This window comes from Amblyraja radiata, chromosome 39 (assembly GCF_010909765.2).
Source record: "Amblyraja radiata isolate CabotCenter1 chromosome 39, sAmbRad1.1.pri, whole genome shotgun sequence".
Taxonomy (NCBI): Eukaryota; Metazoa; Chordata; class Chondrichthyes; order Rajiformes; family Rajidae; genus Amblyraja; species Amblyraja radiata.
Window position 1 is genome coordinate 2,988,590 of NC_045994.1, and position 27,262 is coordinate 3,015,851.

General features: G+C 43.3%; 2 protein-coding genes across 3 annotated transcripts in view; one reads left to right on the top strand and one right to left on the bottom strand.

Moving 5' to 3' along the window:
* LOC116967467 (putative aminopeptidase W07G4.4) overlaps positions 1 to 10,458 on the bottom strand; it is a 36,376-nt gene extending 25,918 nt beyond the window's left edge. Inside the window, exons 1-2 of the mRNA XM_033014057.1 lie at positions 10,404 to 10,458; positions 450 to 491 (exon numbers count right to left, since the gene is read on the bottom strand). Coding sequence (XP_032869948.1) covers positions 450 to 491; positions 10,404 to 10,423 — 62 coding nt within the window. The 5' untranslated portion in view covers positions 10,424 to 10,458. The remainder of the gene's footprint in view (positions 1 to 449; positions 492 to 10,403) is intronic.
* Positions 10,459 to 10,659: 201 nt separating this feature from the next.
* Positions 10,660 to 27,262, top strand: part of LOC116967240 (fumarylacetoacetate hydrolase domain-containing protein 2-like) — a 44,732-nt gene continuing 28,129 nt past the window's right edge. Inside the window, exons 1-2 of one of the 2 annotated variants that reach the window (XM_033013698.1) lie at positions 10,660 to 10,725; positions 24,774 to 25,060. In XM_033013698.1, coding sequence (XP_032869589.1) covers positions 24,891 to 25,060 — 170 coding nt within the window. In that variant the 5' untranslated portion in view covers positions 10,660 to 10,725; positions 24,774 to 24,890. Of the gene's footprint in view, positions 10,726 to 24,760; positions 25,061 to 27,262 lie in introns of both variants that reach the window. The other variant, XM_033013697.1, reaches the window with a different exon arrangement.

Sequence of the window (27,262 nt, forward strand, 5' to 3'; positions counted from 1 at the left end):
AAAACCTGTACCACTTTAAAGTCCAAGCACAAAGTGTACCAAATAACTTCTTAATAATAATAATACAAAAACATCCAAAAATTAGACTTAAAAAAAAATAATATATATATTGAAACCACAATTACAACCAACGGATGTGCACAATATTTTTCTCCATACTTAACAGCATACACTACCGTCTCATTTTAGCATTGTCTCCCCTCTTGGGAAACATTCATAACCAACATTCAACACCTAAAATTCTGCTACATTTAAAGATAACCTAATCCCATTTATATTCAACCAGTTTCATCGATAATCTCAAGCAACTAAACATTTATATTTTAATTGAAAGAAAGCGCCAAGAGAATGTAGCAATATCATTAAAATAATTGATAATTTAGCTTAAATTTTTTTGAATAATTCTTAAGTACAATTAGGACAAAGATCATTAGAAATATTATACTCACAGGTTGGTTTGCAATTGAGTTGTGAAGATAATTTCTGGAACGCTGCAAGATAAATTAGTATAGATTTGAAAATAAATACTTATTTCAAAGATTATGTACCTGTCCAAAGCTGACCAAAATGTTCAAGTCTTCAAATTTTATTTTCCCCAATTCAGGTAAATGAGTACAAGGACGTTCTTTTAGGAAGGAGATGAGGTGAAATGTCTTTAGTCAGAGGATGGTAAATGTGTGGAATTCTTTGCCACAAAAGGTTGTGGAGGCCAAGTCGGTGGATAATTTTATGGCAGAGATAGGTAGAATCTTGATTAGTACAGGTGCCAGAGGTTACGGGGAGAAGGCAGGAGAATGGGGTTAGGAGGGAGATTGATCATCCATGATTGAATGGCGGAATAGACTTGATGGGCCGAACGGCCTAATTCTACTCCTGTCACTTGTGACCTTATGACATATCTATTTTGGGCAGCACAGTGGCATAGCGACTGCCTTCCAGCACCAGAGACCCGGGTTTGATCCTGACTATGGAAGCTTGTCTGTACGGAGTTTGTACGGTCTCCCCGTGACCTACATGGGTTTTCTCCGAGATCTTTGTTTTCATCACACACGTTAATTGGATTGGTATAAATGTAAAATTGTCCCAAGATAGTGTGGAAACAGGCCCTTTGGCCCACCGAGTCCGCACAGACCAGCGATCCTTGCAAATTAACACTATCCTACACACACTAGGGACAATTTACACATACACCAAGCTAATTAACCTACAAACCTGTACGTCTTTGGAGTGTGGGAGGAAAACGAAGATCTCAGAAAACCCACGCAGGTCACGGGGAGAAGGTACAAACTCCGAACAGACAGAACCCGTAGTCAGGATTGAACCCGGGTCTCCATCGCTGCAAACGCTGTAAGGCAGCAACTCTACCGCTGCACCACCATGGCCGCCCACAGCATGTAGGGTAGTGTTAATGTGCGGGGATCGCTGGTTGGTGCGGACTCGGTGGGTCAAAGGGCATGTTTTCGCTCTGTATTTCTTAATTAAACTAAACTATAACATAATGATGCATTGAACAGCATAAAGCAGCAATACTATTGCTTTTACTTCATTTAACATTATGAAAGTGACAATGTGTTCATTTAATATCAAGGTATTACTCTAAATTAGATTTGTTTTCACTCTCAACTGGTCTGTCTCCACAACAGCATTTTGAGGTATAGAGTGCCATAAGTATACTCACACAGCATGTGCTACAAATCAGCTGGCACAAGGAAGCAGCAGCAGAAGCCATATTGCATCTTGTGACTGCACCACAAAGTCATGGCTGAGCTTTTACCACAGCATCATTTCTCTAAATAATCTCCATACCCTTTGTCCAAAAAATTAACAGAAGTTGCGTTTTGAATATACCCTGCCACTCTTGAGGAGACAATACCAAGGTTCATTACCCTCTGTGTTAAGTGATTTCTTCTTCTGTCCTGAATAACTAACCCTTTGAAGCTAACTTTTGCCTAGCCCAAGCTAACATTTGACTCTGCACTGGATAATTTTGTACATGTCAACCAGTTTGTTTGAAATTTAATAGAATTGTAGCTGATCGACTTCAATCAGCTTCCTACTGTAATCTTGTGTCCAAAACAAATTGATCACCACCCTGAATATACACCTTAACTTCTGCCATCCACATCCTAGCAGTTTCTACTTCCCAAGAATTCCCAACATCTCACGGAATCCAAAAAATCCCAATCAATTCTAGCTAGATGGCTCCTTATCCAAAACCCAGTTCTAAATTCTCCTGCCTGAGGAAGAATTTGTCATGACCATTGGGAAACTTGAATTAATAAAAAAAATCCAAACCCCAGCAAATATACTGTAGGCACTTCCTAATTAATGATCAAAGGTCCTATGTAGTCAAGATAAGATTCTTATCCTTTAATCCCTTTAAGGGCAACCTATCATCTCCTTTTTCAACTCCAGTATAATTTCGTTACACATCACACATTTCTGTCAAAGATTTTATCCTGTCTCTCAGTATTTGAACAAAAAGTTTGTTATTTGCTTTTTAGAAATAAGTGACCAAATAGATCTTAAAACAAACAATTTCATGATAACTTTTATTGATGCCATAATTAGATTTGATAGTTATCTGCCACAATTTTCCTCACTGGTTATAATTTTGTGACCATGACATTCATCTCACTGCTTGCTTTTGCTTTTAAGTTTTTCAGTTACAAAAACAATTTGAATGAATAAAAGTAAACTGCATATACAAGATATTAAATAACAATATGAATGAAGAACAAAGTGGCAGATAAATCAACGTCATCTGAAGATAGCATCGTTAAAAGTTACCATGAAACTGTTAGCTTGTCATTTTAACAACTAATTGGTCACTTCTTCTTCTTGCGAATGAAACATAAACCAAAAGAATTTGGTCACTAATTTCTGTGAAGTAAATGGCAAACATTTTATTCAAATAAGAGACTGAAGAAAGACTTTGAAAGGAAAGTATAAGTGTATGTGAAACAAAGTTAACCTACAATTGGTAAAGCAAGTAGTATGACAAGGTACATTGTTTTTTACAGTGCAGTAATTTAAAACCTAAATACTGCATCCAAATGCCTGAAAATATATGCACAGACAATATGAACTTACAAGCTGGCAAAGGGGTACAATAAAATTAAGTCTGCAGACAAGACTGGAGATTTAATTGCACCATTCCCAGGGCTCGAAATTAACGGTTGCCCAGGTGCCACAGACCACTCAAAGCACCGTCGGGCAACCTAAACACCGAGCCATTTTGCTCGGCTTGGCAACCAGAAGATAGACACAAAAAACTGGAGTAACTCCGCGGGTCAGGCAGCATCTCTGGAGAAAAGGAACTCGACATTTTGTGTCGACGGTGACAGCTGTATTGCGTGGGAAAGATACTAGATGCGGGGTGACGAAGGGTCGGAGCGAATGACGGTCCCCGAACAGCGGCTCCATCTCCTCCCACCCGCCCTGATAAGGGCCGCTGCCTGCAAACCCGCTAATGTCGATAACCGCATTAAAAAAAAACCTTCCCGCACGCCGAGACCGGGAGGAGGGAGGCCTCGACGTGCGGGAGGGTTTTTTTTAAAGCGGTTATCGACGTTAGCGGGTTTGCAAGCAGGAGGAGGAGGAGATGGAGCCGCTGTGCGGGACCCGTCATTCGCCCCGACACTTCTGAAGCAGCAGCACCAAAGATACTATAGCTATAGGATCTTTGAGCTGCACCGCTCAGCCCTGCACCTTGGCTGGCGGAGGAGGGAGGCGGTGGGGAGGAGTTCCCAATGGCCAAGGCAGCAGGGCGATGTTGTCCAAGGAGCGCTGACCTTCCTTCCTCCCCACCTCGCCCCCCTTCTCTCTCTCTGTCTCTTGTACTCCCCCTCCACCCCTTATCCTGGGACCCCTCCTCTCCATCCCGCACTGATCCCCATTTCCGCCTCTATTCAGTCCTCACTGACACCCCCAGTGCTCTCCCCTCACAATTTTACCTACTCCAACCAACACATACTAATTCACCTTCCTCAATCCATCCACACTGCACCGACTGCCATCTAATCCCCCCCCCCCCCCCCCACCATCTACCCACCCCGCACTGATTCACACACACCCCCCTCCCTGACCCTATTGTCCTGGAAATGTCTTCAGAGCGAACATTGACTGTGTTTGATAACGGAATGCAATCAAATGTGTTTTAATTCCCAATGTTATTATTTGTTTTAATCCATAAAGATGGATTAATTAAATTGTGAACACGTGAAACATTAAAACCGCAGTGTTCGATTGTCACTGCTACCGTTGACACGTTATTACAGAATTCATTTAAACGGCAAATCAATGATCTTAATATGGAGTATCAGTACTGTAGTTATTTAATGAGCAACATTCACAACTATACGTACGCATATATGTTACCAAGGTCCAGGATTTATTGACACAGGTTGATCATACGCTGAATAATCCAACCGCATTTTTGTTTGGAAGTGGAAAGAACTAATAGAAATTGCATTAATTGCAATGTGTAAAAAGAGTTGAGATACTGTTTTATAATTTCGCTGCATGTCATTGTGGGATATACCATGTCTTGATTGGTGAATGTTTAGTTTGTGACTTTATTTGAAGCAGAAATAATATGTGAATGCTTCATTGAGTATAATTCCAACTGGTAACTACGCACTTCGTCCAAGCACATTATCGCACGCGTCATGCAAGCCATCTTAAATGACCACCTAAACTGTTATTTGGCAACCTAAAAAGCTGCCAAGGTTGCCCGGCTGGCAACAGGGAAAAAAAGTTAAGCGAGAGCCCTGATTTCTAGGAGGTCTACTATCAACCTTGGACCCAACCTTATAATTTAAGTCAATAGTATCTTACTCTCTGGTGTCAGCAAAACTCAACCTTAGATCATAGCTTCCCATCATTTGTAAATTGGCAATTAATTGGTATAATCATCCAACACATCACAGTGAGCAGCACAGTGCAATTTGTGTTGTGTTAAATCGTGACAATTAATCAATTACCGGGTTGCTGCTCAAGACAGAAGAAAGCCAGACTTACAAGTGCGCAGGAGCTATCACACCCTCATCGTAATTTTACATAGATCACTATTGATCTATTTTCGCATCAGCAAACATAATTTCAGCATATCTTGAAATGTTAGGAAATGTTAGTGATCAGCATATCTTCAAAGAATAGCGCATGTCAAGGTCCAATGACACTTTATTATGGTTATCAACACTCAGGATGGAAACTACCAAAGTCCGAGAAGCACAAGATTTATAACAGTAAGAGTTTACACTCCTTCGGGATATGGCATGAGGCAAGGCAAGGCAAGTTTATTTGTATAGCACATTTCAACAACAAGGTAATTCAAAGTGCTTTACATAAAACATTATAAGCATTGGAAAGAAACACATATGAAATGACATTTAGATGTAAAACGATTATTAGATTATTCAGATAAAATAATTACTAAATTAAAAGCAATCAATTAAAATATTTAAAATTGAATAAAACCAGGAATAGATGTTACAGTGCAATATAGGTAATTAATAAATTGTATTGTTTACTGAAAGGCAGCGGCAAACAGAAAAGTCTTCAGTCTAGATTTAAAAGAGCTGAGAGTTGCAGTTTTCTGGGAGTTTGTTCCAGATATGTGGTGCATAAAAACTAAATGCTGCCTCTCCATGTTTAGTTCTGACTCTGGGGACACAGAGCAGACCTGTCCCAGACGATCTGAGAGGTCTGGGTGGTTCGTAGCTAAGCAGAAGATCAGAAATATATTTTGGCCCTTGAGGGGAGTTTGTGCAAACTCCACATACACACACAGCGATTAAACCATGGTCACTGGAGCTGCCAAGCAACTGCATCAACTGCTGTGTCACACAGATCATTTGGGACAATAGATTTGGATTGGTTTGTCCAACCAGTCGTAGATGGTAAAATTGAATTGTATTGATATGTGAGAGATATGAATTTGTAGGATTCTGGAAAAAGGGGGAAGGAACAATAGGACTACTCTAATAGTTAAAATAATGTTAAAATAAACACTGTTAAAATAATGGCTTCTGTATATCATGACGATTTTATGCTTAATGGGGGTCATAAACATATTACCCACAACTGGACCCGTTGGGTCCCAGCATCACACAGGAGGGCTGGTCACCAACGCAATATTCCACCTCTCCACCCATTCCAATATTGCTCGCCAGTGGGGGGGGGGGGGCTTTCTGTTGTGCTAGTATGGTGTTGCGGGCCGAAGGTACTGGTATCCAGAGGTCTAGTATAGACATTGTGGGCCGAATGGATTCTTCGGCTGGCAGCCAAAAGTTGCAACGATTTTAAAAGCCAAGCCAAGGCAAACAATTGGGCAGCAGCCACCTGACAACCAAAATTCATTTTGTGAACACAAACTTTTTAAAAAGGTAAGGCAAACAATTGGGCAGCAGCCACCTGACAACCAAAATTCATTTTGTGAACACAAACTTTTTAAAAACGGCGAGGCAAACAATTGGGCAGCAGCCACTTTACAGCCGCATCGAGTGGAGTAGACGTGCGTTCAGTGATATTCGCAGCTCAGAGAGCCGTGACCCTCTCGCTTCCTGGGTCTGGCAGAGACTGAGTGAAGGACTTCCGGGTTTTATAGTCCCTCCCCCCTGTCGCCAGTGGGGGCAGCAGAAAGAATGGCGAATATTTTTAAAAGATTAATATCTCTCTGATTTTTCATCGATGGGAAAAATCCTCCGGTCCCGGAAGTCGGAGGGGGGTTCTGAGCGAGGTGGCCAAAAATGACGGCCGTAGGTGGCAGCATTCTCTCGGAAATCGCAGCACAGTGGGCCAAAAGCGGTCAAGATCAGAATTTTAGTAATATAGATTCATGTATAAACTACACTGCTTTGTAGGATGTGAAAATTTGATTTTCACATCCAAATTATTAATCAATAATGATGCACAAGAATCATATAAATATGCAATTTCATTTTGCCATTTATATTTACCATTATCAAACTACAAAATTGGTGCTACAAAGCAAGTTTGTATTTTTCTTGCAAATTAAATCCACAAGTTTACTCATATTAGTAAAGCACAGACAATAGGTGCTGGAGTAGGCCATTCGGCCCTTCGAGCCAGCACCACCATTCACTGTGCTTATGGCTGATCATCCACAATCAGTACCCCGTTCCTGCCTTCTCCCCATATCCCTCGACTCTGCTATCTTTAAGAGCGCTATCTACTTACAGCCGTCAATCATGAACAGAGTTTCAATTCCACAAGCCTTAGATCTCAATTCTCCGAGTTAGGATCATTGACTGGTCCATTTTATTACCCTCACACCCACACCCAGGGAGAATATGGACCAGACACAGGCAAGTGGGATTAGCTCAGTGAAGCAATTTAGTCAGCATGAGTTGAACTGAAGGGCCTGGTTTGGTGTTAATCGCTTTAGTTTATTTTAGAGATACTGCATGGAAACAGACTCTACAGCCCACGCCATCAATCACCCATTTGCACTAGTGCTATGTTATCTCACTTTCTCATCCACTTCCTACTCACTAGGACCAATTTACAGAGAACTGTTAACATACAAAGCCACACATCTTTGGGAAGAGGGAGGAAACCCACATGGTCACAAGGAGAATAAACAAATAACATTTAGATCAATCTTTCAACAGAAAGGTTGTGCGCAGGGGGATTTGAATATTTTTATTTCCACCCAAAGGGTGGTTGAAACCTGGATAATAGCACGAGGTAGTGGAGAAGGCTGGGACCATCAAATATTTAAGCAGTTTTTGCAATAGCACTTGAAACTTTATGGCATGGAATGCTGCAAACCAATAACTGAAAAATAGAATATAAGTACTTGAGCAAAATGCAAACTGCTGGACCAACTCAGCAGGTCAGGCAACATTAGTGGAAGGCTGGGATACTGTGGATATGGAGAGGATGTTTCCCCTGTGTGAAGAGTTTAGGACCGGAGGTCATTGCCTCAGAAAAAAAGGATGTTCGTTGAGGAAGGAGATGGAGGAATTACTTAAATTGGAGGGTGATGAATCTGTGGAATTCATTGCCAAAGGGCGATGGCAGAGATAGATAGATTCTTGATTATGGATGTCATGGAGAGACGACAGGAGAAGGGGATTGAGAGGGAGAGATAGATGAACCATGATTGAATGGCTGGAGTAGACTTAACGGGGTGAATGAGCAGACAACAATTCGAGTTGGGACCCTTCTTCAAGATTGGAGTAGTGTTATCTGGCACAAAGAGGCGTGATAAATGGATCCTGTGAGGAGGGATTGATTGACAATAAGGATCCCAACTCAAAACATCATCCCTCCACAGATTTCCCTCCCTATTTCCTTCGCTCCATAGATGCTGCTGCACCCGCTGAGTTTCTCCAGCTTTTTTGTGTACATCCCTCCACAGATGATGCCCGACTCATTCTTCCAGGAGTTTGTTTTTGCTCATCTACCATCTGCAGTCTCTAGTGCATCTCCATAAATAGGTACTTGATTGCCAGTACATATTTAGTAACCCATAAGTGCAAAGTGAGCACAGCACTTGAAACCTAGGTTTGATGTCTAAATTGATTTTTTTTGCACATTCTCCCTGTGACCTTGTAGGTTTCCTCCCACATCTTAAAGAAGTACATGTTTGAAGGGTAATTGGCTTCTATAAAATTGCCCCTTATGTCTAGGGAGTGGATGAGAAAGTGGGATAACATAAAACTAATGTGATCAGCATGGATGCACTGGGCCAATTTCCATTTTCTTTTTCTCTGGAACTAAAAGTGAAACTAAAAGAAAATGGCTCAACAAAGGCAGGAAACAAAATTTTCAATTAATTTTGATTATGGAGACAGTGAGACAATGCGCAGGAAGGAACAGCAGATGTTGGTTTACAGCAAACATAGACAAAATGCTGGAGGAACTCAGTGGGTCAGACTTCTCAGTCTGAGGAAGGGTTTCAACCAGAATCGTCACCTATTCCTTTTCTTCAGAGATGCTGCCTGACCCAATAAAATCCAACATTTTATGTATATCTTCTGAGACAACATCATTATGTCTCTTCCCTCTTTATAATTGCACAAAATACCCTGGAACCCCCCCCACAAATTGTTGGAAGAACTCAGCAAATAAACGATCCGCTGAGCCACTCCGGCACATGTGTTTTGCGCAAGACTTCAACATCTGCGGTTCAAAATCTCTGCACGAAGTACCCATGTTGAGTACAAACTCCTGTAAAAGTATAGGTGCCCAGTTGGAGAGGGGGTGGGGTGTTGGAAGGAACTGCAGGCACTGGTTTACACAGAAGATAAGACACAAAATACTGGAGTAGTTCAGCGGGTCAGGCAGCACCTCTGGAGAGTAGGATTGGGGCAGACATGTCACATCTCTCCAGGGATGCTGCCTGTTCCGCTGAACTACTCCAGTGAATGGTATGTTAGCTTTCATAGCAAAAGGATTTGAGTATAGGAGCAGGGAGGTTCTACTGCAGTTGTACAGGGTCTTGGTGAGACCACACCTGGAGTATTGCGTACAGTTTTGGTCTCCAAATCTGAGGAAGGACATTATTGCCCTAGAGGGAGTGCGGAGTAGGTTCACCAGACTGATTCCTGGGATGTCAGGACTGTCTTATGAAGAGAGACTGGATAGACTTGGTTTATACTCTCTAGAATTTAGGAGATTGAGAGGGGATCTTATAGAAACTTATAAAATTCTTAAGGGGTTGGACAGGCTAGATGCAGGAAGATAGCTCCCGATGTTGGGGAAGTCCAGGACAAGGGGTCACAGCTTAAGGATAAGGGGGAAATCCTTTAAAACCGAGATGAGAAGAACTTTTTTCACACAGAGAGTGGTGAATCTCTGGAACTCTCTGTCACAGAGGGTAGTCGAGGCCAGTTAATTGGCTATATTTAAGAGGGAGTTAGATGTGGCCCTTGTGGCTAAGGGGATCAGAGGGTATGGAGAGAAGGCAGGTACGGGATACTGAGTTGGATGATCAGCCATGATCATATTGAATGGCGGTGCAGGCTCGAAGGGCCGAATGGCCTACTCCTGCACCTAATTTCTATGTTTCTATGTTCCGCTGTGTGACTCCAACATTTGGCATCTATCTGGAGTGTGGTACCTGTGCTGCAGGGGAGGTGCAGCCAAGCCCGGCTGAAGTCACGGTCAGTGAGGCCACCCCTCTGGAACATTCTGTCTTCCCCTCCCCTGTCACATACTACACATCGGCCGGCTTCACCACTGAATTATAAACTTGAATGCATCAATGGCCATCGGCCGGACAACCCGGCGCCATGGGCCGGCTCCTCACACTCAGCCTGGCGCCATGGGCCGGCTCCTCACACTCAGCCTGGCGCCATGGGCCGGCTCCTCACACTCAGCCTGGCGCCATGGGCCGGCTCCTCACACTCAGCCCGGCGCCTCACACTCACCTCACTCCCGCTCCCGCCATCGCTCCTCAAGCCTCTGCCTGCGGACGCCGCCGCTCCGCGTCCTGATTGGCCAACACGCCCCCTCGCTAAACTCCCTCTGATTGGTCGGTCTCACAACGGGCCCCGCCCCTGCCACGTTCCGATTGGCCTTGACCCTGCTTCGCACCGGATTGGCTGCAGGCCCACAGATTCGCCATTCTGATTGGCAACTGTGGAAGGTGGGCGGGCGTTACAGACGCCCTGTGATTAGCCGACGGCCTACCCCCACCCAGGCGGCCATCACCGCGTCGATACGCTTGGTGATGGGGACAACAGGGCTGAGGTAAAATATGTTTAAACTTGGAGTTATTGGCGTCGAGCTATCTGACAGTATTTACTGACACGGTTTAACTTGCGAACTGAAGAAAATATAAAGCGGTTCACTTTCTGATAACGTTAACTAAGTACCAGGGCCTTTGATAGACACAAAATGTGGTGTCACAGGTTATGGGGAGAAGGCAGGAGAATGGGGTTCGGAGGGAGAGATAGATCAGCCATGATTGAATATTGAATGGCGGAGTAGACTTGATCGATGGGCCTTAAACATGAAGCAAAGAGTAGGAGTAAACGGGTCCTTTTCACAATGGCAGGCAGTGACTAGTGGGGTACCGCAAGGCTCAGTGCTGGGACCCCAGCTATTTACAATATATATTAATGATCTGGATGAGGGAATTGAAGGCAATATCTCCAAGTTTGCGGATGACACTAAGCTGGGGGGCAGTGTTAGCTGTGAAGAGGATGCTAGGAGACTGCAAGGTGACTTGGATAGGCTGGGTGAGTGGGCAAATGTTTGGCAGATGCAGTATAATGTGGATAAATGTGAGGTTATCCATTTTGGTGGCAAAAACAGGAAAGCAGACTATTATCTAAATGGTGGCCGACTAGGAAAAGGGGAGATGCAGCGAGACCTGGGTGTCATGGTACACCAGTCATTGAAAGTAGGCATGCAGGTGCAGCAGGCAGTGAAGAAAGCGAATGGTATGTTAGCTTTCATAGCAAAAGGATTTTAGTATAGGAGCAGGGAGGTTCTACTGCAGTTGTACAGGGTCTTGGTGAGACCACACCTGGAGTATTGCATACAGTTTTGGTCTCCAAATCTGAGGAAGGACATTATTGCCATAGAGGGAGTGCAGAGAAGGTTCACCAGACTGATTCCTGGGATGTCAGGACTGTCTTATGAAGAAAGACTGGATAGACTTGGTTTATACTCTCTAGAATTTAGGAGATTGAGAGGGGATCTTATAGAAACTTATAAAATTCTTAAGGGGTTGGACAGGCTAGATGCAGGAAGATTGCTCCCGATGTTGGGGAAGTCCAGGACAAGGGGTCACAGCTTAAGGATAAGGGGGAAATCCTTTAAAACCGAGATGAGAAGAACTTTTTTCACACAGAGAGTGGTGAATCTCTGGAACTCTCTGCCACAGAGGGTAGTCGAGGCCAGTTCATTGGCTATATTTAACAGGGAGTTAGATGTGGCCCTTGTGGCTAAGGGGATCAGAGGGTATGGAGAGAAGGCAGGTACGGGATACTGAGTTGGATGATCAGCCATGATCATATTGAATGGCGGTGCAGGCTCGAAGGGCCGAATGGCCTACTCCTGCACCTAATTTCTATGTTATGGCCTAATTCTACTATCACTTATGACATGACCTTAAACAGCTGCAGTAACTCAGCGGGCCAGGCAACATCTCTGGACATGCTCAGTCTGAAGAAGGGTCTCGACCCGAAACGTCACCCGTTCCTTTTCTCCAGAGATGCTGCCTGTCCCGCTGAGTTACTCCAACATTTTGTGTCTATCTTTGGTTTAAACCAGCATCTGCAGTTCCTTCTTACATTTCCTTCCAACACACCAGGGTCTCTGGGCAGCAGTACTCGCCTTCAGCCGAGCGAGCTTCTATTCCTGACTCTGACCTGGTGCTGGATACAAAAAGCTGGAGTAACTCAGCGGGACAAGCAGCATCTCTGGAGAGAAGGAATAGGTGACGTTTCGAGTCGAGACCCTTCTTCAGACTGAACATCTCCAGAGATGCTGACAGCATTTTGTGTCCATCTTCGGTGAAAACCACCATCTGCGGTTCTTTACTGCACATCTGACCTGGTGTTTGTCAGCCTGTGACCGCTGTGCCATTGACTGGAGACTGTATGCAGCCCAAAGCCCAGTGAAGCTAACTTGGCTATTGATTAAAAACTGTCCCAATTACTAGAAAAAAAGACACCCCAAGCACTGGAGTAACTCAGCAGGTCAGGCAGCGTTTCTGGAGAATATGGATGGGCAACATTTTGGGTCAGTACCTTGCTTGAGTTACACCAGTACTCTGTGCCTTTTTGTAAACCAACATCTGCAGTTCCTTGTGTCTCCATCTCATTCCAAGTCCGCTCTTTCCTCACCCAGCACCAGGGGCTCCTTCTCGCTATGACTTGTATTCTGTAGCTTCTTCGACGACAATTTCCAGTACTTTGTGATGAGGGTGACCTGCTTCCACTTATGTTGAGTGGAAGAAGCCTCTTTTGAGGTAGGGTGGCCACTGTACACTAGCTACTATATCAATTTGTCAAAGCAAGATCTTAATTGAATGACAAGAAAATCCCAACAATGTTAGCAACCTAACTCTGCTGGATAGATTTAGCACACATACACAAGAGTGCATTCTAACCAGGTGCAGACTCAGTCTAACCACGTACACTCACCAACAATTTTCCTTCACTCTTATCTCTATCTCCTATCTTCAAACTTTCTCTCTTTTACACTGTAGAAACAACATTTCAGGTTAAGCTATGCAAAGAAATAGAAAAGGGATGACCAAAGGCTTGTTTACAGAAGTAGACAATGTCACAAAAGTGGAAAGGGAAAATAAATGTAGAGGGGTTGAGGGACAGATTTCCAGACTTTGTTCTTCAGCAGCTGAAATCACACGAACCAGTGGTGACTAAGGCCAGAATGGGAGGTGTAGATATCTCTTTGGGTTATTGGACTGGATAAGATCACAGATAATGAGAGGCACGGCATTAGAGGAATTTGAAAACAAGGGTGAGAATTTTTAAATCTAAGTATTGTTTGATTGAAAGTTAATAAAACTCAACAAATTAGGAATCATGGAATAAATGAGATTGAGATACAGTAAGTCAAAGCCAATAGAAGGACAAATAAGGGAGGCTGACTAGGAAAACATTACAAGAATCAAGTTTAAGGTAACAAAGGCACAAATTATAGTTTTGACGGGGATATAATCTCAGTGACCATTGTTGTACATGCTGCATATGTTGTAAGGCATCTTTCTGACAGAACAAGTTTATTACCTCTATTATATACCCATTGTCTCCCACACCTTCTCCCACCCTGCCTCTTGCAAAGACACCATCCCCTGCTCATAATTTCCAGGGGATTGTCTGCTCCCAAGATGAGGCTCTCCATCCGAGATGCTCTCTTAGCAAATGTGGTTTCCTCCCTGCTGCTGTGGATGGATCTCGCACCTGTGTCTCCTTTGTGTCCCAGAGTTTTGCGCTTGTTCCCCCTTCCCCCAGACGGAATAAGCATAGAGTTCCTCTCGTCCTTATAGAAACATAGAAAATAGGTGCAGGAGTAGGCCATTCGGCCCTTTGAGCCAGCACCACCATTCAATATGATCATGGCTGATCATCCAAAATCAGTACCCCGTTCTGGTTCCTATTCTGCTGGGGTAGCTTATAGCGCAATCGTATGAACATTGAATTCTCCAATTTTAGGTACCCACCCCCCAATGTTTTAAGCCCTCTTTCCTGCGTCCCTCCAATCAGTGTGCATCTAATTCTTCCACTAGCTCACATCTCCCTTTCTCCAACCTGTCCACTTCCACCTATATCCCAACCTTTGATTTTATATTTCACTTTTTTTCACTCTTCTCTCCTTATCTGACAGACATTTCTCTCTTTTTCATCTCTAACCTTTTTCCACCCATCTGTCAATGAACTCCACCCCATATCCCCTGTATCCACTTGACAGGGTTTATCCTGCCCCTAGCTCTTTTCCAGCTTTCTGTCCTTCCCTCACTACAGTCTGAAGAAGGGTCCCGACTCGAAACAAAGTATTTTTGTGTCCTCCAGAGATGCTACACCACCCGCTGAGTTACTCTAACACCTTGTGTTCTTCACAAGATTACAATATTTGCAGTTCAATGTGTCTCATAATAATATTGTATTATTATAATTACGCACAGCACATGGATACTAATCTTTGCATATCATGTACTAGAACACCCAGATCCTTCTGTACAATAGACCTCTGGAGATTTACCCCATTTAACTGGTTTTTATCTTTACGGCCAAGTGGACAATTTTGCATGTTCAACATTGTATGTCACTTGTCAGTTCTTTGCTCGCCGCTTAAATCTGTTTGTACTCTTTGTAGCCTCTTTTGCAATTTATATCCTTATAAATATTCTTTGTGCATAAAATGTATTAGTTATATCTTAATTCAACTCATTTATTTGAATTGGAACACGTTGAGGCACAGCACTGATCCCTATAGTACACTAAACATGACGTCTTGTCAACCCCAAAATGATCCATTTGTGTCTACTCTTTGTCCTGACAACCAGCCAAGCTTCTGCCACCACATCTGCCACCACAATTTAAATGTTCACAATAACATTTGATGCAGCACCTCATCAAATCCCTTGTGGACATCTGATTTTTGCACAACTTATTTGACTTCTTAAATAAACTTCAATACGTTTCTCAAACATAATTTTCCTTTCACATAAGTTTAGTTTGTCTGATTAGCTTAAAATTTCTAAGTATCTTGCGAAAACATATTTAATTAATATTTCCAACATTTTCCCTTGGACCTTTTCCTGTACATGCTGCCCATCAAACAAAACATTATCTGAAACCACTGCTACCATTTTCATAAGTATGTTGACAACACCATACCTGTACGCTAATTCAAATCTGTCCAACATTTTGTTCTAGGCAAGAACATCCTATAATTGGCAAGCAGAATTTCCTCCAGGTTAATATTTGGACCAAAGACTTTGTCTTTAACCCTTGCAGTCAGTACTCATAAACCTTTAAAGAGCTGCTGTCCCTAAATCATCTTTTTGTTCTGCATTTTTACTGTTGCATTCTTGATTAAGATTTTACTCAAGACTTTTCAATCCACACTTTTGTTCTGTTCTACCCAATGTTTTATTTCCCAATTGTATATACCAGAAAGCATTTCTTCTGACATGTTTTATGATTGTTAAAGTTAATATAAACCCGCGACGTTATTTATTGGAAGAGCCAGTAATTTATTAATTTTTGACCAGTTGAGCCAGACATTCTTTCTCAAAATAGTCACAACATGCAGCTGTTTTTTTGGTAACGCCCTAGTTTCATTCTTGTTCATCATGACTATCACTTGACTAGCAGACCATTCAACTCAATCTAGCCATGTCATTGTTTTTGCTTCCAATATGCCTTGTCCCATATCATCAAATACAATCTTCTTAAAATTCCATTCCTTTTCGCATAACTATGCAGTTTCCCATTATTGCCCTCAGAACAAACGTATGAGCTTAAAATTGTGCTTTGGCTCATATGTTTCTTGTACTACAAGATTCAAATTCTAACTTCTTAAAAGTCTTTTTATTTATAGCCTCCATTTTGTGTAAAACCTTTCTCTGCCCTTTTCAGAATTTTAGATCATGCAGGGTGATTTTTATAATTTAATTTAATCTCCAGGCTTTAGTTTCATTTTAATAATGTTGTAACATTTCCATTATTTATGGTCATATTTTGCCTTTTTAGTTAAAAATATAGTCAAGCAACAAACATTCCATCTGATAGCAAAGAAAATGTGTATCAGAGAAAGACTTCAGCCACCCATTCCCTCAGTGTATTTAGTACTTCTTCAGGATGTATTTTAATTTCATTTCCTTACGATTTCTCCCTTATTTAAAAAAATCTTCATGTATAAATAGTAATTCAATCTTTTACCAATGATATTATAGTCTCTAATTCAGCTGCTATAATTTTACAGGAATATCTCTTCTAAGCTATTTACAGTTTCCCCAAGCTTTCTCACGTCACGTGATACCTGTCTTGTTTAAACATTCCATTGATTTACCAATCATAGAAAACAAGATTTTGCAATTCTTAGCAATACTGGTTGTTTACAAATGGGCAAGTCAAGGCACACATGAAACTAGTAGAGTTGTGATTGAAGGCAGATAAATCCCCAGGGCTTGGTCTGCATCCCAGAGTAGTGTGCAAAATTACAGCACATGATTTTGGGGGTAGGGTATTGACATGGATAGAGAACTGGTTGGCAAACAGGAAGCAAAGAGTTGTAATTAACGGTTCCTTTTCAGAATGGGAGACAGTGAATAGTGGGGTGCCGCAAGGCTCAGTGCTGGGACCCCAGCTATTTACAATATATATTAACGATTTAGAGAAAGGAATTAAATGTAACATCTCCAAGTTTGTGGACGACACAAAGCTAGGTGGCAGTGTGAGCTGCGAGGCGGATGCTATGAGGCTGCAGGGTGATTTGGATAGGTTGGCTGAGTGGGCAGATACACGGCAGATGCAGTTTAATGTGGATAAATGTGAGGTTATCCATTTGGTAGCAAAAAACAGGAAGGCAGATTACTATCTAAATGGTGTCGTTGGGAAAAGGGGAAGTACAACGGAATCTGGGTGGTCCTTGTTCATCACTCAATGAAAGTAAGCATGCAGGTACAGCAGGCATTGAAGGAAGCGAATAGCATGTTGGCCTTTATAACAAGAGGAGTTGAATATAGGAGCAAAGAGGTCCTTTTGCAGTTGTATCGGGCCCTAGTGAGACCACACCTGGAGTATGGTGTGCAGTTTTGGTCCCCTAATTTGAGGAAGGACATTCTTGCTATTGAGGGAATGCAGCGTAGGTTCACAAGGTTAATTCCCGGGATGGTGGGACTGACATATGATGAAAGAATGGGTCAACGGGGGTTGTATTCACTGGAATTTAGAAGGATGAGAGAGTATCTTATAGAAATATATAAAATTCTTAAGGGATTGGACAGGCTAGATGCAGGAAAACAATTCTCGATGTTGGGAGAGTCCAGAAATCTATATTCCACTAGACTAAGTGGGACCCATTGGGTCCCAGCATCACAAGGGAGGGCTGGTCACCAACGCAATATTCCACCTCCACCAATTCCAATACTGCTCGCCAGAGGGGGGTGTTGCGGGCTGAAGGTACAAGCCAAGGCAAACAATTGGGCTGCAGCCACCCGACAACCAAAATTCATTTTGTGAACACAAACTTGTTAAAAAGGCGAGGCAAACAATTAGGCTGCAGACACCCGACAACCAAAATTCATTTTGAGAACACAAACTTGTCAAAAAGGAGAGGCAAACAATTGGGCTGCAGACACCCGACAACCAAAATTCATTTTGTGAACACAAACTTGTTAAAAAAGGTGAGGCAAACAATTGGGCCGCAGACACCCGACAACCAAAATTCATCTTGTGAACACAAATTTGTTAAAAAAGGCGAGGCAAACAATTGGGCCGCAGACACCTGACAACCAAAATTCATCTTGTGAACACAAACTTGTCAAAAAGGAGAGGCAAACAATTGGGCTGCAGACACCCGACAACCAAACTGCATCCGCTGCTCTAGATGTCAGCTAGTCGTTCCAGGTGCGACAAAGGTTCACCTGTATCTCCTCCAACCTCATCTACTGCATCCGCTGCTCTAGATGTCAGCTGATTTACATCGGGGAGACTAAGCGGAGGTTGGGCGATCGTTTCGCCGAACACCTCCGCTCAGTCCACAATAACCAACCTGACCTCCCGGTGGCTCAGCACTTCAACTCCCCCTCCCATTCCCATTCCGACCTCTCTGTCCTGGGTCTCCTCCATTGCCAGAGTGAGCAACAGCGGAAATTGGAGGAACAGCACCTCATATTCCGTCTGGGGACCTTGCGTCCGGATGGCATTAACATTGAATTCTCCCAATTTTGCTAGTCCTTGCTGTCTCTTCCCCTTCCTCAACCCTCTAGCTGTCTCCTCCCACCCTCCCATCCGCCCGCCCTCGGGCTCCTCCTCCTCCCCTTTTCCTTCCTTCTCCCCCCCACCCCCCATCAGTCTGAAGAAGGGTTTCGGCCCGAAACGTCGCCTATTTCCTCCGCTCCATAGATGCTGCTGCACCCGCTGAGTTTCTCCAGCAATTTTGTGTACACCCCACAACCAAAATTCATTTTGTGAACACAAACTTGTTAAAAAAAGGTGAGGCAAACAATTGGGCTGTAGGTGGCGGCGTTCTCTCGGAAATCGCAGCACAGTCGGCCAAAAGCGGTCAAGATCAGAGATTTAGTAATATAGATGTGTTTCTATTATTAGAAGTACATAGTGGAATAGATAGAAAATTGAGTTCAAAGTTTCAAGTGTAATGCAAGGATTACTTTAGATTTTACAATGTGGAAACAGGCCTTTCAGCGCACTGAGTCTGCGCCAAACAGCGATCACCCCGTGCACTGGCACTATCCTACACAATAGGAACAATTTACATTTTACAGAAGCCAATTAACCGACAAACTTGTACGTCTTTGGATAACAGTCATAAGAAATATATCTCAGTATAACAGCCCTTGGAATATTCCTTTGTTATTATAAAGTGAATTCTGATTAATAAGAAGCTCAGACGTAAACTTTAACTGTATTCTATCCAAAGCTGCAAAATCTTTCTATTTGCTTAATCGCTAGAATTGCTATTACAATTGGTATTGGTATTGATTTAGTATTATCACATGTACTGAGGTACTGCAAAAAACATTGCATGCTACCCAGTCAAATCATACTATCCACGAGTACAATCAAGCAGTGCACAAGTACAACAGGTAATGCAAAGAGAAAAATACAAAGTGCAGAATATAATAGTATAGCATTACAGTTACAAATAAAGTGGAGAGAAAAGAAGTGCTATAGCCACAATGAGGTAGGTTGGGAGATTGGGGTTGTCAGGACTGCAGTTTATGAGAGGAGCGATCAGTGGTCTGATAACAGCAGGGAAGAAGTTGTTCCCGGACTCTGATGGCACGTGCTTTCAAACTTTTGTGTCTTCCATCCAACGAGAAAGGGGAGAATAGGGAATGACCGGGGTGTAAACAGTCATTGATTATGTTGGATGCTCTCCTGGAGTAACATGAAATGTAAATGGTGTCGACAGTGGGGGGCTGGTTTGTGTGATGAACTGGGTTACTAGCAAGTCCTGTGCTTTGTTTGTGGGAGAAATAGACTTTTTAATGTGGGGGGAAGGGGGTAACTATATTTCTAGGTCCCTACCTGGTCGGTGAGGCAGCTTTTTCTCCGGGCTGACCCGTCCTCGTGGCCTACCAGCGGGCGTGGAGCGCCGTTTGCTGGCGGGGACCGCCCAGCACCTCGGCTTCGGTGGCAGCACAGCGCTGGAGCGCTTTCGCGGAGCGGAGCGGGCGATGCCTTGCCTGGGTCGCCGCGATGGATCGGCGCGCTGGAGCTCTGGTGAGCTGTGACCGCCGAGTTCAATACCTCCGGGCTGCGGGTCTGCGGAGCGGAGCGGGCGGCGCCGACTTCAACATCGGGAGCCTGGGAGCTCCAAACCGGCGCGGCCTTGTCGGCTTCGGAAGCCGCGGTCTCCGGTAAGGAAGCGGCCGTTCCAGGTGGCCCAGCCGCTGAGAGGACTCTCCCGACGCCGGGACAACAGCACCCGGCGAGAACGGTCAGGAACATCGAGCCTCCGTAGAGGCTATAGCGGAGGCCTCAATAGGCCTGACTTTGGGAGAACTGGGGGTGGGGACTGGACATTGTGCCTTCCCCCACAGTGGTAACCATTGTGGGGGGATGATTTTTGTGTGTAAGTGATTATTTTAGTTTGTGTCCAAGATGGCTGTCGGAAGGGGGAGTGGACGCTGGCGCGGTTTAGTTGCCGTAAGGGGGAGGGTACGCTGGCGCGGTTTAGTTGCCGCTGCTCTCTCTTCACATTGTGTTTTTGATTTTTTTTTGTCTTTGGATCGAATTCTGTCTTTAATTTGTGTGTTGGTGATGTCTTTATTATTTATTTTACTCCGATTATATGTTTTTTACTCTTGTTAAATTCTGTAAGGTGTCCTTGAGACTTTTGAAAGGCGCCCATAAATAAAATGTATTATTATTATTATTACTAGCGGTCTTGGGCCGAGCAGTTGATATATATATATATATTTTATTTTTTTATTATTTTATTTTATTAGAAGTAATAATAATAATAATAATAATAAATTTTATTTTTGGGCGCCTTTCAGACATGTCAAGGACACCTTACAGAGATTAACAGGAATAAAAACATATAATCAGAATAAAATAAATAATAAAGACATCACAGAAACACAAATTAAAAACAGAATTCAGTCCAAAAACAAAAAATCAAAAACACAATGTGAAGAGAGAGCAGCGGCAGCTAAAGCGCGCCAGCGTCCACTCTCCCTTCACGGCAGCCATCTTGGACAAAGACTAACAGGATTACCTTACAGACAAAAAATCATCCCCCCACAATGGATACCACTGTGGGGGAAGGCACAATGTCCCGTCCCCAACCCCAAGTTCACCCAAAGTCAGACCTATTGAGGCCACCGCAATTGCCTCTACGGAGGCCCGATGTTCCTGGCCATTCTCACCGGGTGGCCTTGCCCCGGCGTCGGCAGAGTCCTCTCAGCGGCTGGGCCACCTGGAACGGCCGCTTCCTAGCTGGAGACCGCGGCTTCCGAAGCCGACAAGGCCGCGCCGGTTTGGAGCTCCCAGGCTCCCGATGTTGAAATCGGCGCCGCCCGCTCTGCTCCGCAGACCCACAGCCCGGAGGTGTTGAACACGGCGGTCTCAGCTCACCAGCGCGTCGATCCAGCGTGGCGACCCAGGCAAGGCATCGCCCGCTCCGCTCCGCGATAGCGCTCCAGCGCTGTGCCGCCACCGAGGCCGAGGTGCTGGGCGGTCCCCGCCAGGAAATGGCGCTCCAAGCCCGCTGGTAGGCCACGAGGACGGGTCGACGGGCAGCCCGGAGAAAAAGCTGCCTCACCGACCAGGTAGGGACCTAGAAGTAAAATTGCCCCCTACCCCCCCACATTAAAAAGTCCGTTTCTCCAACGGACGAAACACAGAACTTACTGAAAACTTTTTTAAAAAGCGAATTAAACGGACAGCTGCTGGCTAGCAGCCGTTCCCCAAGATGACTCCACCTCCCTAGTAAGTAAGTACAATCATATGGCACCAAAGTGCCTAATATATATTTTCATAATACATTTTATGTACAGCTTCTTTTTTTTAATATTAAAGAAAGATTAGAATAAGAAAAAGAAGTTAGATAGTAAAGGATAGAAAGACATGAGATATATAGTGTGTGAAGAAAAAGAAAAAAGACGAATGAGTGAAAAAAGTTGAGAAAAAGAAAATAGAAAAAAGAGAATAAAACATTAAATAAATTTTTTTTAAAAAGTAAGATCATTGTTTATAATCTTGACCCACCCTCGCCCAGTCCTGAAACGGTTATTTTTTACAATTGTGTTGCATCATATGATTCCAAAAAGACGACAAATGGAGACCAACTCGTTATGAATTGGTCTGATTTATCCATTAGGAGGAATCGCATTTCCTCAAGATATGCGGTGTCCAACATACTTGCAATCCACATTTTAAGCGTTGGTATTGATGTATTTTTCCAAAATTTAAGTACTAATTTTTTTGCTATTATTAAACCATAGTTAAAAAATAAATTTTGAGATGTGTTCAATTTATTCCCATCTTCCATTATGCCAAATATAATCATTTCAGTATTAGGTTCCATTCTTATCTTGAATAATTTTGTAAATATTTTGAAAATATCACTCCAAAACCTATAAAGTTTTATGTAGGAAACTAAGGAGTGCGTTATAGTTGCATTTTGGGATAGACATTTATCACAAATGGGGGACATATTTGGATAAAATTTGTTCAATCTTGTTTTTGAATAATATAATCTATGTAAAATTTTAAATTGAATTAGATTATGTCTTACATTAATCGAACATTTGTGAATATATATCAAGTACTTTTCCCATGTAACCTTCGTAATTTTTATAATTAGTTCCCGTTCCCACTCTTCTCTGTCGATGGTAGGTCTATATTTAGAATACTATTATATAAATATGATATTAATTTTTGTGAGACAGCTTCAATATTCATTGCTCCTTCCAATAATTCAGGAGTTATTTTTTGATATCCTTGTATATATTTTTTCATGAAATCGCAAATCTGAAGATATTTAAAATATTGGTTGTTTTTCAGTTTAAATTTTAATTGTAATTGTTGGAATGATAGTAGGTTTCCCATTTCGTACATATCCCCGATCCTTCTAATAATAATAATAATAATAATAATATATCTTTTATTGTCATTGCACGTCAGTGCAACGAGATTTAGTATGCAGCTCCACTGATGTACAAGAAAGGTAAATAAACACAATACATAAATAAACAAGCTGAATTGATTGACGTGACCATCTGAGGGAGACTGTCCAAAGGGGGTGGGTGGGGGGGCACTCATTAGGGCCGGTTCAGAGCCGCTATAGCTCTTGGGATAAAACTGTTCCTGAGTCTGGAGGTTCGGGCGTAGAAGGCCTTGTAACGTCTGCCGGAGGGAAGTAGTTGAAACAGACCGTGGCAGGGGTGTGATGCGTCCTTATGGATGCTGAGGGCCTTCCTGAGGCACCGCGTGTGGTAGATGCCCTCCAAGGCTGGTAGCTCTGTCCCGATGATCCGCTGCACTCTGTTGACGACGCGCTGAAGAGCTCTCCTCTCCGCCTCCGTGCAGCTGAGATACCACACAGAGATGCCATACGTTAGTATGCTCTCTGTGGTGCAGCGGTAGAACGTTGTCAGCAGCTGTTGGGGCAGACCAGTCTTTTTTAATGTCCTCAGGAAGAACAGTCGTTGCTGTGCCTTCTTGACCAGCGCGGCGGTGTTTGTGGACCATGTGAGGTCTTCTGAAATGTGAGTGCCCAGAAACTTAAAGCTGGACACTCTCTCCACACTTTCCCCATAAATGGAGATTGGGGCATATTCTCCAGAATGGGACCTCCTGAAGTCAATAATCAGCTCCTTGGTCTTGGAGGTGTTTAGTGCCAAGTTGTTATTGGCGCACCAGTCCGCCAGGTTCTGCACCTCCGCTCTGTAGTTTGTTTCATCACCGTTGGTGATCAGCCCAATCACTGTTGTGTCGTCTGCAAACTTCACGATGGTGTTGGTGTCGAATGCAGGGACACAGTCGTGAGTGAAGAGGGAGTAGAGCATGGGGCTTAGTACACAACCCTGTGGTGTGCCGGTGCTCAGGATGATGGTGGAGGACAGGTGCGGGCCCAGTCTCACTGCCTGCGGTCGCTCCGTGAGAAAGTTCAGGATCCAAGCGCATATCGGTGAGCTGAGGCCTAGCTGGTGGAGTTTGGTGGTGAGCTTGGTGGGGATGACCGTATTGAATGCAGAGCTATAGTCAATGAAGAGCATCCTCACATACGTGCCCTGTCTGTCCAGGTGAGTCAGGACAGTGTGAAGGGCCAGAGAGATGGCATCCTCTGTCGATCTATTTGCCCTGTATGCAAATTGATGGGAGTCCAGTGAGGCAGGGATGCTGGATTTAATATGGGAGAGGACCAGCCTTTCGAAGCACTTCATGGGGATTGGAGTCAGGGCAACCGGCCGGTAGTCGTTGAGGTTGGTGATTTTGGACTTTTTCGGCACCGGCACTATGGTGACTGTTTTCAGGCACTTGGGGACCGTTGCCAGAGATAGAGAGAGATTGAAGATTCCGAGACTTTCCCATTGGTTATATGTCTTATCAATAAGAGATGGTTTAAATAAAGGGTTATTTGCTATTGGCATTAACAATGATAGATTTCTTAATTTTAAAGATAATTTTATTTGTTTCCAAATTCTTATTGTACCATATATAATTGGGTTCTTCTTATATATTGTGATATTTTGGAGAACATAAACTAAATTCTCAAACTACATAGTAGGTTGAGCAGCATTCTCTTCAAATTGTTAACTTATTTCTCTCCACTGCCAGAATTTTCTGTCTATATTTCAAATCTCCAGCATCTGCAGTTTTTTTCCCTTTCAAACATCCCTTGGGATTTGAATCAGAACTCCTGAAGCGAGCAGGGAGAAGAGGGAATGACTGGGGTGTAAATGGTCCTTGATTATGTTTGCTGTTTTCCCAAGTCAGCGTGTAGATGGAGTGGGTGGTTTGTGCAAATATAATCAGTTTTGTATATGACTGAAATGATAGTTTGTTTTGCGAAGATCTAACAAAGTTGATTGAATTACCATATTCAGTGTTATAATGCAGGCTGTTACAAAAGCAACTGCAATTCTACGTTTGGCCAGAGCTGGTTCCCGAAGCATTTGTTTGAATCTCACCTGTCCTCTCCAAGTGAGGCATCTGTCAAAGTCCAGGAGTTGGAGGATGAGGCTTGTCCAGTTCCTGACTGTTGGCGATCCATGTGGAATGAGAGTGGGCGTGCAGCAGAAGGAAGCAGGAAAAGTAATTGACCTGAATTTATTCGACAGCTCCCTTCCCAGAACTATGAAGGAGTTTCTGGAAAAGGGAGACGTTGCCATGGAAACTGCAAGAAGGTATTTGTTCATTTTGTTCACTACTTGTTAGAGGGTGAATAATTTCTGTAAGTATTATTTTCAACAGCACAGTGAAAAACATAGAAGCCAGAAAAGTGAACGCGTCTCTTGTTGTTTTATGATCTTTTTGTTTTGCTAAAAGTATGATTGTATAACTCACACGAGCACAGTCTGTACGTTGGCAGATAGGACAGCCTGAGAAGTGAGCAGTATGAATATGGTATCTTGTTTTCTTTGATGATTTTACAGAAGAAATTCGTGTGTACCACACAATTTCTGGAAGGAAGTTCTCTAACCATTAATTAATTTTAATGTTGATGGGGAAACAAAAACAAATATTAACTTCAATTTTCAGAATTCAGTCAGGTTATATCAATGATCTAACTTTTAATATATAATATTTTTCAAGTCAGCATAATTTTACTTGCTAAATTTGTTTGAGGAATTCATACATTTGGGTTGAAAGTTAATTTTATAACCTTAGGATTGCAATCCACTTTGTAAAGCCTGCTTCTCATACCACATTGAAAAGGCATTATTCTTGGTTAATGGAGTAAGGATTAAATATTTATTGTTGCAGTAATGTACTGTTCCATTTTTTTCCATTAATGGCAGTGAAAACGTAGACCATCTGTGTTATAGCAGTGTAGAAGAACACAGGACGGTACAGCTCAGGAACAGGCCCTACGGCCCACGGTATCTGTGCCGAATATGATGCCAAATGAAACCAATCCCTTTACCTGTGATCTATATTCGTCCATTCCCTGCATATTCACGTGCCTACCCAAAAGCCGCTTATCACCACAATCTGCTTTCACCACCAGCCCTTTCAGTGCATTCTACCACTCTTTGTGTAAAAAAAAACTTTCCCGCACATCTCTTTAAAATTTTCCCCTTCTGGCCTTAAAGTTATCACCTCTAATATTTGACATTTCCACCTTGGGAAAAGATTCTGACTTTCTTCCTTATCTACAATTCACATAATTTTATAAACTTGTATTAGGCATCCCCTCGGGCTCTAATAGCCCTGTCCCACGGTGCGAGTTCATTCCAAGAGTTCTCCCCGAGTTTTCCCTGAATCAAACTCGGAGATTTACGGTAATGGCCATTCGTCAGTACTCGGGGCTCTCGTGGACATTTTTCAACGTGTTGAAAATTCTTCACGAGTCTTCCCGTGCTTACCTGCCGTGAGCGAGTCTTCCCGAGTACCTGCCGTTAGCGTTACGAGCCGCTAAGAGACGTCACCGAGCTCCGACGTACCCGCTACGTTCATTCTCCGTGCTTACGACGAGTTTACTCAGCACTTCAACTCCCCCTCCCATTCCCAATCTGACCTCTCTGTCCTGGGTCTCCTCCATTGCCAGAGTGAGCAACACTGGAAATTGGAGGAACAGCACCTCATATTACGCTTGGGGAGTCTGCATCCTGCGGGCATGAACATTGAATTCTCCCAATTTTGTTAGCCCTTGCTGTCTCCTCCCCTTCCTCAGCCCTCGGGCTGTCTCCTCCCATCCCCCAGCCCTCGGGCTCCTCCTCCTCCTTTTTCCTTCCTTCTCTCCGCCACCCCCTATCAGTCTGAAGAAGGGTTTCGGCCTGAAACATTACCTCCTTCGCTCCATAGATGCTGCTGCACCCGCTGAGTTTCTCCAGCATTTTTGTGTACCTTCGATTTTCCAGCATCTGCAGTTCCTTCTTGAACAGCAACATTTATTACTTGTGTTGACTAAGATCTCCTCAAATATTATTTAATACAAACTTGCCAAAACATTAAAAATACATTTTGAGAACATTTTCCACAGCATGGAACCAGCAGACATGCAAACAAAGATCAGTTGGAGTGCAGATGTTAAAATACCCTGTATTGCACTGGCTTTATACATAATACTATGTATGTAATTATATGGCAGAGAGGGTTAACAGTCCAAATCTCACTGGAGAGAGGCCGGCTGAACCATCCAGCACTGCTGGACACTGTCTATTTACACCTCTGTGTATGCAGCAAACTAGACGGGGTAGACACAACAAGCTGGAGTAACTCAGCGGGACAGGCAGCATCTCTGGAGAGAAGGAATGGGTGACGTTTCGGGACTGATGAAGGATCTCGACCCGAAACGTCACCCATTCCTTCTCTCTAGAGATGCTGCCTGTCCCGCTGAGTTACTCCAACATTTTGTGTCTACCTTCGATTTAAACCAGCATCTG